This window comes from Nylanderia fulva, unplaced genomic scaffold, assembly GCF_048542155.1.
Source record: "Nylanderia fulva isolate GAGA-0341 unplaced genomic scaffold, ASM4854215v1 Scaffold8, whole genome shotgun sequence".
Lineage (NCBI taxonomy): Eukaryota > Metazoa > Arthropoda > Insecta > Hymenoptera > Formicidae > Nylanderia > Nylanderia fulva.
Window position 1 is genome coordinate 6,323,278 of NW_028190916.1, and position 19,932 is coordinate 6,343,209.

At 28.3% G+C, this 19,932-nt stretch overlaps 1 protein-coding gene across 9 annotated transcripts in view; it reads left to right on the forward strand.

Annotated features, from left to right (window-relative positions):
* Positions 1 to 19,932, forward strand: part of LOC114930320 (glycogen synthase kinase-3 beta) — a 54,780-nt gene that overhangs the window by 21,602 nt on the left and 13,246 nt on the right. For 5 of the 9 annotated variants that reach the window (XR_014926270.1, XM_029302074.2, XM_029302077.2 and 2 more), the window contains exons 1-6: positions 6,461 to 7,692; positions 15,131 to 15,321; positions 15,597 to 15,680; positions 16,745 to 16,855; positions 16,983 to 17,220; positions 17,963 to 18,156. Coding sequence is in view for 8 of the 9 variants with exons in the window: in XM_029302074.2 (XP_029157907.1) it covers positions 7,497 to 7,692; positions 15,131 to 15,321; positions 15,597 to 15,680; positions 16,745 to 16,855; positions 16,983 to 17,220; positions 17,963 to 18,156 (1,014 nt within the window). In the remaining variant the exon portion in view is untranslated. Of the gene's footprint in view, positions 1 to 6,460; positions 7,693 to 15,109; positions 15,322 to 15,596; positions 15,681 to 15,971; positions 16,011 to 16,744; positions 16,856 to 16,982; positions 17,221 to 17,962; positions 18,157 to 19,932 lie in introns of those variants that run through there. The other 4 variants (XM_085489254.1, XM_029302079.2, XM_085489255.1 and 1 more) reach the window with 3 other exon arrangements.

The window sequence follows — 19,932 nt, forward strand, 5'->3', positions numbered from 1 at the left end:
TGTAATTTTACATATTTTTTTACAGTGTAACCATATAATCTACGCGAGAAATAACATTTTCAATCAACGCTAATTATCAACTTCGCGGAAATATAGAGGTGCAAATAGTGAAAATTCCGCGAAAAATTTACTCGCTTGTCTACGGCTAATTTCTTTTATGTATTTACAATTGATTTTCAAGACAATGCTTTTAAACTTTCGGAATGTGTACAAACAAAAATCACGAATGAATGCACATCTGCGAAACAAAGTAAATCAGCAAAATTTTATTAAACTCTAGTATGCAATTTTTTTTAAATGTCTGTACATTTACTATCAATTTTATTTCTATTTTTAATTCAGTTTTAATTTTTTCAGAGTGTTTCGTAATAAGTACGTAATATAAAATAATTGTCTATTCTTTTATCTGAGTAACAAAGTATTATAAAGTCAGTCATAGAGTGAATGTATTTAATTGAAAATTTTTATTAAATTTACCAATAAAATTTTGTTTGAATTTTTTTAAATGTATATACATTTACTCTCTCAATTTTATTTCTGTTTTTATATTTAATAAATAGTGCATAATATTTCACATAATTATGGATTAATTTAAAAAATTTCAGCAATTCAATATTTTTTGCAGATTATAATAATCTGATTTTATAATAAGTAATATAAAATATTCATCTACTTTTTATCAGAAACATAGTATTATATTATAAAGTCAGTCATAGAGCGAATGTATTTAATTTAAATTTTGTTATTATATTTATCAATAAAATAATATTAACTAAAAATTTGATTATACATATAAATGTCAGGATAATTAATTTCGTAAAATAAATTACTTGAATATACTTTGATTTTATACACGCATACAAAACATATTAATTACTTTTAATATATGTATATTTGACTTCCTGGAATGCGTGCGCAAATGTAATGCGTTTGACATTAAATTATGTTGATTACTGATTACGTAATGACGCAGTATTGCATTCTGAAAAGTATAACTAAAATTGTTGATTTCTGCGATCGCAGTCGTGCATATACATATACATATGTGAGTGAAAAGTTACCGATGCCACGATGTGTCGTTGTGCATCTTACACTGCAAAAAAATGTGTATTATATTACATAAAAAGGTGTAAAATTACATAAATAATAAGTGTAAAATTACACGATAAAAATGAAGGTGTTATACCGTTTCATTATTTATCGTGTAATTTTACATCTATTATTTATGTAATTTTACATACATTTTTTAATGTAATATTACATATTTTTTACGGTGTAAAAAAAGCGTAATCGTGCAAACACTAATGACGTAAAATCATTGCAAAAGATCTCGAAATTTCCTGATCATAATCTTATCTAGAAATGATGATCAATAACGAGGTCTTACATTATCGGCAATCAATATTAATTAAATCAAACAAGCCGAAAAAATGAAAAAATTGAAATTGTAATAAAATTGCACGTTTTATCTCTCAAGTCCAGTTTACTGTAACAAATTGCTTGGAATTGAGAAAAAAATCGTAGACAAGGGAGAATGAAGATTTTTCCCGATGAAAAGAGAATTCCATGAAGGATGGCGCGTCCTTTTAATCTCCGTTGCAAGATACGCGCTTAATAATAACCTGTTGTACATGTGGGGAAAAGCGGGGCACAGACCACCGCAATGTATTTGTGTGCAATCGATAACTCACGTCACGTCAAAGTCAAGATTGCTAAACCATATATATCCTGTATACATATATGCGCAGTTTTCTCTCTCTGACGCGCTTCCTTTATAATATCTTTATAATTAATCACGCATCTGCATACATGTATGTAGCTCTTATTCAGAACTATCTAACATAAGGTACACTGAAAAAAATCTATGTACTTTTACATGGAAATTACTAGTTCAGAACTGGAAAAGTTACTTGCTTATTAATATAATTTTTTCCATTTGTTTTAAAGTGAAAATACATATTAATGTTAAAATACATGTAAAATATAGGTAAAATTACTATTTTTATGCAAAAATCATATGTAATTTTAAATTTAATATTTTTACTTTATTAGAATTTTATTTTATAAGTATTTATCTATTTTATTTGTAACATTATTTTATAGCATTTATATTACTAACATTTCCTATGTGTAATTACATGTTCAGTGAAATATTTTAAATCTTGAAAATATTTAAGATTATATTTCATATGAAATTACATATAATCTCTAATCTTCCATATAAGTATATCAATATTACATGATTATGCTGGGTTGGAAAAAACCTAGCTTAATCATGTAATTTTACATAAATATTTTTTTCAATGTAGAGCAAAAGAAACGAGAAACTAAAATTTGAATTTAACATATTTAATGGAGAAATTTATTTATTAATTTAATATTGTACTTAAATTGTCAAGATGCTGAAATCGATGAAGAGGAAAAGGGAATTTTGCGGAAAAAGATTGATAAATTCCAACATCTGTCTTTGCCTCTCCGACGAGGCTTAATCAACAGATAATCGATCTGGCAATTGAATTATGACCAATTTGCACAGTTGATCCGCGATATAAATAGATCGCAACGCGTCTGTGACCGATTATTTTCGTCACTTGTCGATACGCTGACATCAAAGACAGGGATCTGACGCAAGAGAACTTGTTCGATTTTTCTTAGTTTTTTTTTTTTTTTTTTTTTTATTTATATTTTTATGAGAATTATTTTTCCAAATGAATGGACATAGAGGAGTTGAATTAAGTACTCGGTTAATATTAACTCGAGAAATTATTGACGTTCTCGATATGTTTGTAAACTGAAAAATCCGTATCCAGGAATTTCGAAACGTTTTTACATTCTCCGTAAACGAACGTTTGACACAAAGCGACTGAAATTTTAAGACAATCGCTCGCGAGTTCGTTCACACTATACTAATTTAGAATTCGGAATAATATCGTCATAGTGCGGAGGATGCGAATCGCTATAAGATCGAGTTGGCCGACTTCCAGGTCTCTTTTCAAAAGAGATACAGAAGAGAGGAGTAGACGAAAGACAATAGTCTCTTTAAAGATGCGGTACAATTAATCAAGTCAGAATCTGCATCTCATCTGTTTTTTTTATTTAGAAAGTTTTTTTCGGTCTTATTTTATTTAAAATTTATATTGAATCATCCATTATTTAAAATTTAAATAATGCGAGTTAAAGGTTATTTAATATATAAATTATGTTAAAATTCGAGTTTAATTTTTACGTTTAAAAATATGAAACTTTAAAAATTTATCTGTATGTGACAAAATTTATTATAAAAATTATTTACAATATAAATTATATACGTATAATAGTTATTATTGTATAGTTTTAATCCTTTTTTATTTATTTAAAAAAAATTGTATTCGAATTTATGTTGACTGTTATTATATGATAATCATTATTTAAATAATGTAAGTTAAAAATTATTTAATTTTTACGGATTATAAATTTTATTTTGAAATTCAAAATTCGAATTTATTTTTAAAATACGAAATTTAAAAGATTTATATGATAACAATTATTTATACAATATTTAATTTATTCATCAATTTAATTTATTATTACTGAATTATTGCAACGAGACATTGAAGTATTTTACCACGTTTATATTTTCCTTCGTTTCTGCTCCATATTCTCCTTATTATCATATCTATTCTTCGAAGACGCGTGCACGTATGCGCGTCTGCTCTTCACGTGTGCTGCGTATTTGTGTATTGTAATAATAATATTTTCTTATAGGCGGCTAAATATAGCATATATAATACTCTATAATCTTTGTCCAAACATGTGATATCGGCGCATTTGTTTTGCCTCGACGCAGGAATGCGAGAAGTGAACATCCGATTCCTTTATACTGTATGTCTCTACTTTCTTTTCTTTCTTTATGGTTTTTTGAGAAATTATCTCTCAGCAAAAAGAAATCAGAGACGCTAATTATGACTGAAAAAAAAACTTTCAAAATTTTAATAAAATAAAAATTTTTTATGAATAAAATTTTCCAATAAAAATAATTTTATTAAAACTAAAATTCTAATTTTATTTTTTTTTGTCATTATTTATTTTTTAAATGAAGCTTTTTTAATACTTTTGTTTTCTAAAAAAGATATTAATATTTGCTTATACAAGCATAATCAAATTGCTATTTTTTAAAAAATAAAATTTAATTTAATATTACGAAGAATATCATAAATAAAAATAGAAATTGATTTTCAATGTGTATATATATAGATTAGGCATCAAAAACACCATGAATTTATTTACATATTTTTATACTGAAATTATATATGTATATAATTACATATATATTAAAAATTTTTTAATTATTTATTATAGTATAAAAATATTGTAATAAAGATTATTTGTTCAATGCTTTTACGTGGGCTCAATTTATCAGCTGCGACCTCAAATAATTTGCGGAAACTTCTACTTTTTCCGGTCTAATAAACGTCGTAAAACAATCTTATAAATTTTCTCGCGGTCGTAGAATTATGAGAAATGACCGGAAGAGCCATTCATTATCTTAAAAAAAAACGTAAAGTAAAAATACGACAAATTAGTATGTTCACTCATCACGATGAAGAAAGAACACTAAGGAAATGAATCTTTTTTTTTGTATCCTATATGAAGTAACTTTTGCGAAAAAAATAAAATTGAAGATATATTTTTTATCAGATAATTTAATCTGAATAACTTCACATAATTTTATCGCATAATAACAATAATAACAGGAAACATTTAAAGAGATTTTGAGATATACACAATTATATAGGTATATAATTAAAATACTACCACGCAAACACACATTAAATACTCGGAATTGTTGTGTTAACTCGCATTCAACGTATTTAATGTAAAAAAAAATTCCATTCGAAACGTTATTGTGAACTGGCAATCACATTAATACCTTAAATGCAGAATAGGAATTAATTCGTTCCTGTAAATCTGATTTTGCGATCTAAGATATCAGTTTTATCGAAGAAAATTTATTCGTCTGATAGCAATCAATTCTAACCGCGTGTATATCTCTTTATCTACCGTGGTACCGCGCTTCTCAAGCTGTTTGTCTTATTTAATCTTATCGATAATTAAATCGGTAACACGAATTCGTGGGATGGATGAAAGTCGAGCCTAACGATTCGAACGCGATCGACGCGCTTATTCATTTTCACGAGTAGATGTTTGCTCTTCCGGCCATCTCTCTTTTCCGACATCTATCGACATATAGAATCGGCAGTGGCACAAAGAACTCTAATTCTCACGCTTTAATTAGGAATTCGAATTCATATTGTCTCTACAGAAAATTTCTTAAATCTGCGTATTTAATTTCTAAGATATTTCTTTAATTGATTTACTTTTAATTTAACTCATCGCATTTGTTTAGCTAAAGTTATATGTGTATAATTATGTTTGAGCATAAAAGAGCAAGAGGAAATTATATGGTATAATTAAAATTTTTCAAATTTATGCCATTAATAATTATTAATAATATACATATTTTATGAATACTGTAGAACTTTTTCAATAAAAATAATTTTATTAAAATTTCAATTTAATTTTTTTATTCTTTAAACTGATATAACTTATACATTAATTTTATTGTGTTTACATAAACGATCTTAAAAATAATATTATCTGGAAGTTATCTAGATATATGTAATTTAAAAAAAATCTTCATCTTGTTCAAGATAAATTTACAAGATATTTTTATCTGACATCTTCAGCAAATTTTTAAGTCATCTAATTGTAAGCACAACACTGATTACTGTCATTTTTTTACATTTTCTACAAGATTATAAAATAAATTCTCATTCTATCGTGACACATTGAGCGGTATAATTATTTCACGGGATTATAATTACGTATACATAGGCAGAAATATCAAGTTTTTTAAAAATTGTGTTTACATAAGCGATCTTAAAAATAATATCCGAAAGATATGTAGATTCTAAAATTCTAAATAAATCGCCATATAATTTTATCTTTTATCTAGATATATTTATTAAAAAAATCTTGTCCAAGATAAATTTACAAGATATTTTCATTTCACATCTTCAGCAAATTTTAAAGTCATCTTGTAAGCACTGATTACTGTCATTTTTTTACACATTCCACAAGATTATATAAAATATTCTATCGTGATACATTGGGCGGTATAATTATTCCACGAGATTATATATATATATATATATATATTTTTTTTTTTATCTAGATATATTTATAAAAAAAATCATTAAGTCATCTTGTAAGCTCAGCACTGATTACTGTCATTTTTTACACATTCCACAAGATTATATATAAAATAAATATTCCATCGTGACACATTGGGCGGTATAATTATTCCACGGGATTATAATTACGTATACAGGCAGAAATATCAAGTTAAGTCTTCTTCCTGTGCTCCCACCCTCGGCGCCTATCCCGAGTGACTGACGGCTCGAGCAGCGGCGCGCTCGGCCTTTTAGTCGCGTGTTGCCGTTAGTCCGTCGCGAGTCAACGCGGCTGTTGCACGTGGAAGCGAGCGGCTGCCTCCGGATATTCGGCGTGGTGCGTCCGTATTTGTGAATGCGCGCCGATGCCGATGTGTATCGCTTCTCCGCTTACGTGATCCGCATTGCTGATTAAGCCGTTCAAAAGTTACGCGGTTGCATAATGTAAGTTACCGATATAGACGAGTGTACGCGCTTTTTAAACGCGAAATGACTGAGCGTCCAACCGATTAGAACTGATGGATGACGAGCCTTCGAATTTTTTTTGGGGAGGAAAATAAATATTTGAGAACGCTGGAGTGCGAGAAGTTCAATATTTATTTTAGTATTTTGATAGGACGGAAATCTGTGGAATTTATTATTGAAAAACCGTAATATTATACACCGATCAGAAAATCGAAATAATATATATAATCTTGAGAAAAGTGCAGACAATTATAAAACTTTGTGGACATTCGTTCGAAAAGTGTTACGATATCTATTTCGAGTAATTGTCGATAGCTGCGAGTTTATCTCGAAAACGGATGTTGATGCAATCTCGATTTAGAGATACAAGAACGAGTGCAGGAAAAGAATTATAAATAATAAATGTTTCAACACGAGAATTGTTCCAGTTAGAGTGTCTAAAATACATTCTATATAAAAAAATCATAATTATTTTCAAATATAAATTATATTCTCTGAATAAAAAAAAGTAAATCGAGACGAACGTGATCTTACGAACAAAAATACAGTGAATATTAATAATAAAAATTCCTATATCTGTGATTAAAAACAAACATATGATAAAGAGAAAATTATTAAGGACTTTAAAATAATTATAAAAAAATTAATATAATAAAAAGACGGAGCAAAAGTACCTGTGATGAAAAACTAATCTTTACATCTTTGAGTCTTTGACAGTTGTGTGATTTTGACCTCTTGTTTCGGAGCACATGAAAGGGACGGAAGTGACGGATCGTGATATTTGTAAAGTATCCCGGTCAATTTTCTAATCTGAATATAATGGCGCCAGCGAACAATCTCGACTGGTCAGAGCCCTGTCAACAATGGCGATATCCGAAATTCTTCTCGACAGCGGCAGATCAGAAAAGTGCCGAGCGTCCCAAAAGTGCCGTGGAACTAACGATGAATGGCAAAGAGACGAATACCGCTTATAAAAAATTCTGCAAGTTTCTGCGCCGACTAAGCAACAAGAAACGTAAGTTCCTTCAGCGGTCGACGTATGAATTTGCATATTTCGCACCCTATTATAAACTTCACAGTGTTATTAGACTCACTCTCTACCAAGTATTTTTTTTAATATTACGAGGTCATTAATTTTTCATTTGATTCTTAATTTGTGAATTTAAGAATTAAATTGAAATTTTTTTCTTAACTCAGATTTTCGAATTCCAAACTTTATTTTAATCGTATAATAAAAAAAATAATTTATTATTCCAATAAATAAATATCTAGATTCATAAATTTAAGAGCTGCATTAACAACTTTTTAACTTTTATTTTAATTAAAAAATATATAATTTTATAATTCTTACACTGAAAAAAAATTTGTTAACTCGACTAATTCTTCTAACTAAATTACTATTTTCTTAATTGAACATATAGTAGTATTTAAGTTAAGTATACGTTTTGTTAGATTTAATTTAAATATTTTTATATATTTAATTAATAAAACAATATTTAATTGAAAAGTTTAATCAAGGTAATCAATTTTTTTGACTGTAATAAATAAATCTCTGAACTTACTGAAATTTATTAAATAATCTCAATAATTAAAGAACTGATCTGACAATTTTTATTTCTGTGTATTTCTACTAAATACAATAACAATCTCTAGATAAAATTTTATATAATGTTAGAAAAATATATCTGTATATTAGTATATTTTATATTAATATATTATATTAATATATTATATTCTATAGAAATCAAAATATATTAATATATTTTAGTTTCTATAAAAAAATGTTTTTCAATTTTGAATAATGCATATAGTTTGTTTGAATTTTTCACAACTTGGTTTTCATCTAAGGCTTCTTTAATATATCGAATTAATTAATTTTTCGTTTTATATACTTTTAGAATTTTTTTAATTGTATTATTTTTATTATATTATTATATATTTTTTCTATAAAATTTAAAATATATTAATATATTTTAGTTTCTATAAAAAATAGATTTTTTAATTTTGAATAATGTATTCAGTTTGTTTGAATTTTCCACAACTTGGTTTTCATCTAAGGCTTCTTTAATATCTCGAATTAATTAATTTTTATTATACTTTTAGAATTTTTTTTAATACATTATACTGTATTATTATATATTATCTCTTTGCCGGTGATTCTGAGACAGCCTACGTGTACCCCCTCATTTTCTATCGAAAGGAAATCAATATCTTCTTGTCACGGGGCAAAGAAGAAAGAAAAAAGATTCGCCGCTCATTGGCGCGTCGCGCGGAGCGTCATCCGGTTTCTAGGGCAATTTCTCGCCGATGTGATTTCCGTTCGAGTGATCGATTAATCCCGCCGCACGATGACGTATTAATCATGTCGTCAGAAACCTGTACGGATCGCTTTGTACATCGAGAGAGAGAGAGCGCGTGATCCTCTGACATTTACGCCTTCCGCTCTCTGCTACTGTATTTATTCCTGGTCGCACCTACCGTGTTGCCTCGTGCTTTTTCCATCTGTTCGGGAGAGTGAAAGAAAAACGGACGGACGAGGGGAAAATTGATGGGTATCTGTTACCCTCGATACTGCTACCCGCGAGAACGCGCCGAGGGAGGCTCTTTTCGTTACGGTAACACAACGATAAATGTTAGTTGTATAGCCTTAAGTAAACGTCCAGTCATTTCTTTCGTGCACAATTTTTTTTCAATTATTTTATTACATCTGGTGATTTTTTTTTTTTTTTTTTTTTTTTTTTGAAATTTAATATTTAATTTATCGCGTAAAAAATTAAGAGCGAAATGGTCTCTCTTTAATGCAAACTCCGTGTTAAATACCAATGACAGGATCAGTAAAATCGGATTAAATCGCAACTCTCAGTAGATTGAAATCACCTTTCTCCCGCCCTCTTGGGTTTGTTTAATCTATTTTTTGAAAAAAAGGCCTGTTTCGTTAAACCAAGCGCGATCGTTCTCGAAGCCCACAAAGAAGCTCTCGATATAACAACACCGTCGAGGAACCCTCACTTAAGTCGTGTGAAATGTCACAACGAGAGAGCCTCTGAAGCTCTCTTGCTTCACAGGTAGGGGCTGATGAGAGTGTCTCGGAAAGGTCGAAGTCTCCTCCGATGCGCGCCTAACGCGATAAAAGAACTGTGCTAACAGCATATATGTATATGCGCGTTGCAGCTGCTGCATCGCTTCATTGCGTTTTTTGTCGTATGTTGCTGAATTTAGCCTAGCTAACTCGCAACCGACCGGTTGGCTGCTTTTTTTTCTAGCTTCGACCATCACTTGACCCATTTTTTCCCCCTTCGCAATCTTTGCTAGATTTTTTCTTTTTTTTTTTTTTACTTTTTTTTTTTTTTTTTAAGGATTTTTTAAAAGTGTCAGAAAATATTTTGATAGAGGGGAGAGAGAATGTCCGTTTTTAATTTTTATAAAATTTAATAACCAGTAATCAAATAATTATATTAATTAATTTCCTTTACAGTAAACTTCATCTTTTTCTCATTAAATTTTTTTAGTACTTTTTATTCAATTAAATAATTTATTTTAAAAAATATATTATTATTAATATTATATTTTATTCTACATTTAGAAGTATTAAAAAAAAATCTATACAAGAGAAAAAAAATAAATTCTCTAAAACACCATATAAAACTCTTAAATCAGACTAATATTGATGTCCAATTAATTAATCTGCTTATCAGGATTATCCTAATTTGTGCATTTATATCATTTATATTTTAAAGTTTGTATCAAAGATATATAAAAGACATTTTTTTTTTGACAAATAGTATTACATCAGATTATTTTATTAATGATCGATTTTATCGATTTTAATGACCTCGAAAAATATGTGGTCAAGATCAAAGTAGCTTTGAGCAACATTCAAAAAAGGTTTAGCTCGCTGATTATTTACTACAAAGTTAGGTGCTTAATAAAACGAGATGCAGAAACGGGCAATTCCGTATTTAAATTTTCAACTTTCCACACAAAGCAAGATCTAACATCACCCGAATGCTTCGGATGCGAAACAAGTCTAAAAATATGATTACCACATGTGTTTTCGACTAAGCAAAATCCCCTTCATCCGACTCTGTGAAGTTGGCACGGCTTTTTTCAATTTTCAAAAAAAACATATGAGTTCTAGTAGCACTTTTAAGAGTTCTAGAGTTCCTGATAGGTTTCGCAAATAGTTCTGTCAATTTAAGGTCAAAAAACGAAATTTTTAAAAATGTCGTGCTAACTTCCCGTAGCACGACACTTATGCAAAAAAAATTTTTTATTCATGTATTTCGATAGATTTCGACGAGATCTAGAGTTCCTGATAGATTTTAACAATAGAACTGCGATATATACTCAGCACGACACCCTTTGCTCGAGTGTCGTGCTGAAATCGGACATTAAAAAATTTTAAAAATTATTAAAAAATGTTTACTCGCCGGAACTATTAGTGAAAATAATTGCAGAGCATAGAACTCTACGAGAACTAACCAAAACTCTCCCTAGAACTGCGATATATACTCAGCACGACACCCTTTGCTCGAGTGTCGTGCTGAAATCGGACATTAAAAAATTTTGTTTGGAACAAACCTGCTTGTTTGGAAAGTCAAAAATTTAATAAGTAGAACTATACGTTTTTTTTAGATCTCGTTTTGCATTCAAAACATCGAACGACGTTTTAAGCATCTTCTGATGCTTAAAACTTGAAAACTTTATAACTAGAAGTGAGCGACAGTTAATGTTTGTTGAAGGCTATTCAGTGGTCTTCTTTTTGCAACAACTTCAAAGTTATTCAAATCGATAAGGTCGCCTCTAATATTCGTTTTATCAATTTTTCTAAACAATTCATATTTGTAGACACCTAAATGTGTTTTATTGCGATTTTTTATCGTGGCTATTTTATCATGTTTAGTTTTCAACATATTAGTTTTGAATTTTTTCAATTATTTATTTTCATTGTTTTAAAAAAATGGCCTGGAAAAATACTTTAAAATCTCTTTTAATATAAAAAAATGAAAAAATATAAAAACTGAAAAATATGTATTTCATGTTATATTAAAAAATATTTTGGATATTATATGAGAGCTTAATATAATTATGTTATATATATATGCATATAGGTATGTACTTCTTAATTAGGATTATTTATGTTTTTTTTTTATGAAAAATAACACTTCTCTTAATATTTTATATTGTAATTTAATTTAATCGACAAGTTCAGTATCACAAATCGACGTATTCGTCCGATTCCGTAGAAGAAGAATACAGAAAAAGTTTTGCAAACTCACTTTATCGATATCCTTCAGTGATAAATCAAATACAAAATTCTTATATCCATTGTCAATGCAATTATGGTAATAACAGTAATTTCTTGTGTACGGATGAAATTGATGACTGTTAGATTGCTGGCTAAATTTCGCAATGAAATATAAATTTCCGCTGATTTTATATTGTCTATAGTTACAAATTATAGGTCAAAAAATTCTATCTAAAATTATAGATTGTCTCCGAAAGAAATTTTAGTGATTAAATAATCGAACATTTTCTTTTCTTCTATTTTTAAAAAATGGTTTCGATGTTAATCTCGCGAAGTACAAAACGAATGAAAATTTAGCTCGCGATTCTCGATGTATATATCGACGATTGATGGTGAAGATGTCGCGAATTGCGAACATGTCAGGAAGCAAGACACCATCCACGTGGCGATTAATCGTTCGGTGCATTCGCGGATCAGAAACTTCGTATTTGTCTACGGAAGGTGACTCTAAAGCAGGTGACTCGCTCGTTTCGGAGCTCATCTCTTAACAGTTTCGTTTCGTTAACAACAAAACACATATTTCATACATCTTTTTTACACCTTTTTCTGCTTATTTTAGCTTTTGTTGCGAAATTATGTCAGACTAATTTTTTCCATTATATATTTAAAAATTACAATTTTTGTTGTCACACATGTATTTTTTACATTTATGGCTTTTACTTTCATATATGTTAATACACGAAAAAATAATAAAAATTATTTACTTGAAATTAATTTTTAATGATGTTATTATTTTCTAATTATTATTTAACATATTTATTATTAATAAATTAAACGGAGAACATGTGTGTCTCGTATCTGTCAAAACAAAAAGAGCGAGGTCTTTATTAAAAACATATATATTAAATAATAAAATAAAATATAATAAGGAAAAACAAAATATGTATATTATTAAAAAAATGTATAATCATAATTTTTGTCATAACTTTTTATTACATTATGCATCATACACTTTACTATACATAATAATATACATAAGAAGAGGAAGACTCGAATGAGTTATTTTATCTCTATGAATCAGCAATATATATATTGCAAAGTTAAAATAACTTGCAACATATATATGTCTGATGCTGGTCATTTCGAAGGAAAAATGTGACAAGAAAAGTGACGTAGTCGATAAAGACAACTTGCAAGAACACAAATTAGCGACTTGCGTAAAATGGCAAAAGTACACGTTACTCAAATCTATTTCCAGAATGAAGTTCACATTGTGCGAGACACGAGAATGTAAAGACTCTGCGACTAGATTGTGATACTTTACATCATCTGTTTATCAGAAATTATCAAGGTCGTCCTCCCTTTATATATCATCGATAGAAAATCCTCAATGTGCAATTGTACATTGACTCGTTTCACGTAAACATATCTTCCTCACGTTTATTTTCTACGTCCGCAAACAGAATCTCAAAAAAACAAATATGTTTGCCTATAAGTATATTGAAGAACTAACTCAAAGGAATGAAAAATCATTGAAATTAAACTCGCGGAATATTTTAACGAAAAGTAAATGCAAAACTTTAAGTAATTTAATATAAATTTTGTGTAAAATTAACATATAGTTTTAATGTAAAAATTAATTAAAAATATGTTCATCTCTTAGATTTTATCATCCCTACTTATAAGTGACGATATAATATATTATAAAGTATATTATAAAATAAAAAATCAACATTTTTTCTATAAAGAACAGATAAATCTTATCATTAATAAAACAGAACATACTTACTGTGTAAAATTAAAAATAGATGCACATTGTGTATTTTCAGGTGTTTTAATAATTGAACATTTAAGTTCAATTAACACAACAGCAATATGTTAAATTAATACATGAATGTGTTAAATATTGTATTTAACACAAAAATTCTAACGGGGATCGTTTTTAACAAGAAAACACAAATTTTCCTACTGTGTAGATTTTAATTAGATTTTTCGAACAATTTTTCTCATTAAATATATATATATATATATATATATATATATATATATATATCACATGGTGGTTTATTCGCGTAACTCGAAAGTGGTAGTAGTGACGAAAACAAATCAAGGATTAGGCTATTCCTGGTCGCTGTATGTAGGCCCATGTCCGAGAACTACACGTGAAAATAGCAGCGGTGACCGTAGAACCGAGATATATTGTAATTTATGTAACGATTTTCGGAATTGCAATTTTTAACACGACAAACAATTTCTATGAAATGTAATGTCACTCTATTAGCGAGAATCATCAAAATAATTAATAACGAAATTTATATGAAAATTTGTATATAATACACTATGAAGTACATGGGACATTCCAACAAATCAACAACTTTTTTGCTTTATATTTTTCATATTTTTGTAACTGTTAAAAGTAACCGTGAATTTTTTTAGATTTTTATCCCTATCGATATCAGAGTTATAGTTTTTCTAAATTGATTTAAAAATTCTAAGTAAGTTGAAGAATAAAAAATATTGTCATTACAAAGGTGGTCATTTTTTTTGTCTGAATGTATTTTTGGAAAAAAATGTTTTGAAAAAATTAAAAGAAAAAGGTGTTATAGTATTTAATAGTGTTTTAGTCTATTTTAATCAAAATTATTTTATTTTTATTACTGAGACCCCTTCAATTTTTTCAAAAAAAATGTATAACATTTTTAACTTGAAAATCAAATTTTTGAGCTATTGGCGAAGAAGGGATTCAAATATTTTCGATTTTTTAAGAATATTTTATGAATTTTTTTTCAAGTCTTTCACTTTTTGACATTTTACATTATTTCGAAGTTTTAAGGGCCAGAAAAGAAAATTTCCATATTTTTAATTTTTTGAAGTAGGCAAAAATATGAAAAAAAATTAAGCAAATCAAAAGTGGAATGCCCCATAATATAAACTTTTATAAATTAGCACATCGAATTTCATCAATAAGTAATTAATATTCCGATGTTATTTAATGTCCAACAATTATCATCGATATGGATGACACTTTCTTATTTTCACTATTTTTGTGAAATAGTGGAGCGCACGCAAAAATCTTCGGAAAAAAAAAATTCCGCCTCTTTCTGCTTTTAGAGAAAAAGTTTGGTGTTCCATTTTTATTTTCTACTTTTCCTGTACCGTGGTCTTTTCCGATTTGTTTCTATGGGTGGTGCAATGTACCCTGCAGGCAAGGATGGCAGCAAGGTAACGACCGTGGTGGCGACTCCTGGTGCTGGTCCAGATCGTCCCCAAGAAGTCGCGTACACCGACACCAAGGTCATCGGCAATGGCAGCTTCGGCGTGGTATACCAGGCCAAACTCTGCGATTCGGGCGAGATGGTCGCGATCAAGAAGGTTCTCCAGGATAAGCGATTTAAAGTAAGCATCTTTTATATTTAATAAAAAATATTTTATTTTATTATACAATATATATTTTTCATTTTTATTTCATTTTTTATTATATATGTTTTTTTCATTTTTTATTTTATTTTATATTTTTTTACATTATATTATTTTATATTTGATTATGTATTTTACTTTTTACTTTATTTTATATTTTATCATATATTAGTGTTTTATTTGACAAATTTAATAATACATGTTAATATATGTATATTAAATAAATAATGAGGTTCTTTACGATTCTTTTTCAGAACAGAGAATTACAAATTATGCGACGCCTCGAGCACTGCAACATTGTGAAACTCAAATATTTCTTTTACTCTAGTGGTGATAAGGTAATTATCTTATCTCTGAGCCTTCTATAAATTTTAAGCGAAGATGAGCTTTTATCTGTCATACAAAAATTCTGTCATTTCTTCTGTCGAGACTCGTGGAAAAATGATGCGAAATATATATATATATATGCGAGTATGCGAGATGTTAATTATTTATTATTTATATACCGCCGTTTTGATTATTTAATTCTATTGCTATTTGATTTATCATTTATATAACGTGTGTCTCTCTATAAAGTAAAGCGAAAGGAAAGTTTATTTAATGCATGCCACATTGTTATGTTCTTTTAGAACATCTTAACCGCGACTAATCCGGTTTTTCACGTTGACGTAAGTTAAAGCACACCCTAAGTAGTTTTGTGCGAAAGTCCCCCCTTTTGGTGAAAAAGAAAAAATTGTAGGCAAATTTTCGCTTTTACATAGAAACTTACATCTTCACATTATTCGTATCATTCTTTTTTTGAAACGTCATTTCTTAAGTCTTTTATTTTTTTTACTGAATTTATCACGCTGCTTCGCTAGTCTTGTTATCTCGTAACTTCTTTTGAAAGACGTGTGTATAACTTAAATGTTAATAACATGAAGACGTCGATGTGTGGTGTCTAAGAAAAATAATAACGTGTAATTCAAAACATAAACAAGATGAAATAGTGGCCTACAATCGCTGTAATTTACTAATTGCTATAATTAACTAATTTTAATCAAAGACCCTTTGATCGATTTTTTTACCGAAAAAAAATCTCGAAATATTAATAACTTGAAAGAAAGCTTTCTCGAAGAAACAATTAAAAGTTGAACATATTATATTTTTATATTCTAAAAATTACAGCCAAAATAATTAAGAGTGCTAATAATAATTTAAAAAAAATTTCTTAGATTTTGATTGAAAAGAATTTGTCATTTTTTAGATTGCGAATTGGAAGTGAAACATTTCATACATATTTTTTTTAGAATATGCATAATGTTTGGTTTTGAAGTAGTGTGTCTTTGAGACGACAAATACCCATAGACAGATCTCTCTTTCACGAACATCGTAGAATTGTCATTTTCTCTTCTTTTTTTAGAAGGACGAGGTTTATCTCAATCTAGTCCTGGAATATATACCCGAAACTGTGTACAAAGTCGCTCGACATTATAGCAAAAGCAAGCAGACGATACCAATCAGCTTCATTAAGGTGAGTTTTTTTTCATATTTTTAAATAAAATTAATAATTATTATGTAATAAAAAAATCTTTGCCAACTTGTATGAACGTATAAGTACAGAAAAGATGAAGAAGTTAATCTTTTGGGGTTTTTTGCAGCTGTATATGTATCAACTGTTCCGTTCGTTGGCGTACATTCACTCGTTGGGTATCTGCCACAGAGATATTAAGCCGCAAAATCTACTCTTAGATCCAGATACCGGTGTTTTGAAGCTATGCGATTTTGGTTCGGCTAAACATCTAGTGAAAGGCGAGCCCAACGTGTCTTACATTTGCAGTCGCTATTATCGTGCACCTGAGCTCATCTTTGGTGCTATCGATTATACTACAAAGATCGGTGAGTACTACAAATCTTGATTGACACGTTTTAAAACCTGAGGAATCATCCTTGTTATTATCGCTTTTTAATACTCTCGTATATATATTTAATCTTTAATCACAGATATCTCTCAGCTGGAATCTCATACTTCCATAAATATAACAAAAAATAAAATAAAATATGTAGAAAATTATATTAAAATTTATTTTATTTTATTTTTTTGTATATTTTTTTAAATATAATTATTATATTTCTTTTCTAGAAGAATTAACTAATTTAATTAATTTTTTTTTAAAGGAATTATTTAATCTTCAACAGATTTATCAGCTAAAATCTCTTAAACTTTCATAAATATAATAAATAAAAATTTTAAAATATGATAAAATATAGAAATTGTATATTAAAATATTTTTTATTTAATTTGCTGTATAATATATTTTTTTTAATATAACTATTATATTTTTTCTCTAGAAAAATTAATTATTTAATTAATTTAATCAATTCTCTTAAAATAATTATTTAATCTTCAACAAATTTATATATATTAACTGAAATCTCTTAGACTTCCATAAATATAACAAAAAATGAAAAATCTGTAGAAAATTATATTAAAAATTGTTTATTTAATTTTTTGTATAGTACGATTATTATATTTCTTCTCTGAAAGAATTAATTAATTAAATTAATTCTCTTGATATATTTTTCTTAATTATTAAGTTAATTTAATTCTCTTAATATACCTTTCTTATTTCCTCGACAGATGTTTGGAGCGCAGGTTGCGTGTTGGCAGAACTGCTGCTAGGCCAACCGATTTTCCCTGGCGATAGCGGTGTTGATCAGTTGGTAGAAATTATCAAAGTTCTTGGTACGCCTACGCGCGATCAGATACGTGAGATGAATCCCAATTATACTGAATTCAAATTTCCACAAATTAAATCGCATCCTTGGCAAAAGGTAAAGATTATTATTTTACTTACAAATAATACATATTTAGACACTTAGATACACATATCCAGCGACATTTTCCACACACTTCTCTTTATCTCGTGATTGTCTCCGTCTTGTTTCACACATGTGTCTATCACTTTGTGACTAAAAACTTAGGAATAATCGAAAAACCTACTTCCGCCTTAAATCTGTATTTAAGAAAAGTAATAGAGATTGTCTTAGTTTTTCTCAGATATCTGGATTAGTTATTAAAAACATATATAAATTTTAGACAAGATAGGGTCGAATTTTTGATGAAATTTACATACTTGAAAAAAAAAAAGAAAATATATTTTTAAAACTCGATTGATGACATCAAAACAGTACATATCAATACATGTACTCGTGGTTTGCAGTATATGCTTCAACGAAGCAGTGAAACACCTGTGTGTTCCATGGAGCACCAGAAGATTAGAGTAAGTGGTCCGACTTGCAACAAGTCTTAACTGGTACATAAACTTTCTATACCTTGGCTCATACTAACATCCAAACTTCTGGAGTTTAGTATTCGGCAATAGCGTGCAGAGACTCTTTTTTCAATCTATTCAGATAAACTAACTTTAAAAAGAGATTCGAAAAGGAAGGGGAAAAAATAATTATGAGCAATTTAATGTAATTCCTAAATGTGAGAATCTCCTCTATTATCCGGTCCATCTTTATCTGTTAACGTTACTAACGATCTACGTACCTCTGATATTTGTTGTGGCGACTGAAAATGATTAAAAGTATCACTTACTCTGATGTTCTTCTGGTGATATTTGAGATTTGCATTTTTGCGTTACATATAAAGAATGAATAACATATTTTGGCCTTTCGTGTCTATCGAGAGTAGTGGCTTTTGGAATCTGTGTTGTTCATTTTAGATGTATATACATATTTACTTACATTGTACTTATTTGAATATCACACATACATATACAGGATGGAGGAAAAATAACGGAATGCCTTGATATTTGATGAAAGTATGGATTTTAGAAAAAAAATATTTTAAATAAAAGTTGATTTTATAAAATCAGATTTTTTAAATATTGCAATTCAAGTGTCGAATGATATTATTTTAACTTTGGATTACCTTGTGAAAATCATGTAAAGATTTTTTTAAATGTTATAAACAGTATTTCCTTTTATTACATATTCTTATAGCTGATTTTTGAAACTTTTTTTCTTTTTTTTCTTTTTTTTTCTTTTTTTTTTTACATCTTGACATCAGTTAGGAATATGCAATAAAAAATGGAAGTTCCTGTTTAAAACATTCAAGATGACCCTCATATGACCTTCGCAAAGTGATATCGCCATTCGATGCAATATTTGAAAGACTGTAATTTTTGTTTAAAATAATTATTTTATGAAATCCATAGTTTTCGAAATAGAATAGATGTTTCGTACTTTTTCCACCTTGTATATAGATGTGTGTGTAAAATACCATATGGCACAGGTGTTTCTAGATAATATCAATCATAATCATTTCGCCTTCTATCCTCAGCAAGCATAAGCTATCTTTTTAAGCATCACAAAATGAAATATAAGAACTGAAGTCTGGCAAAGCGGAATGTGATTAAAATCACTCTTTCAATGATAACAATTTATAATATTTATTATGCAAAAAATTATCGTTGGAATTTATAAAACTTTCTTAACTTTTAAATATTTTAAAAATACAATGTTTGATTGTACAGAGAGGAAATATTTTTCCAACTTTCACAATTTTCAGTCGATCTAAAAATTGTTGAATATATTGATAAT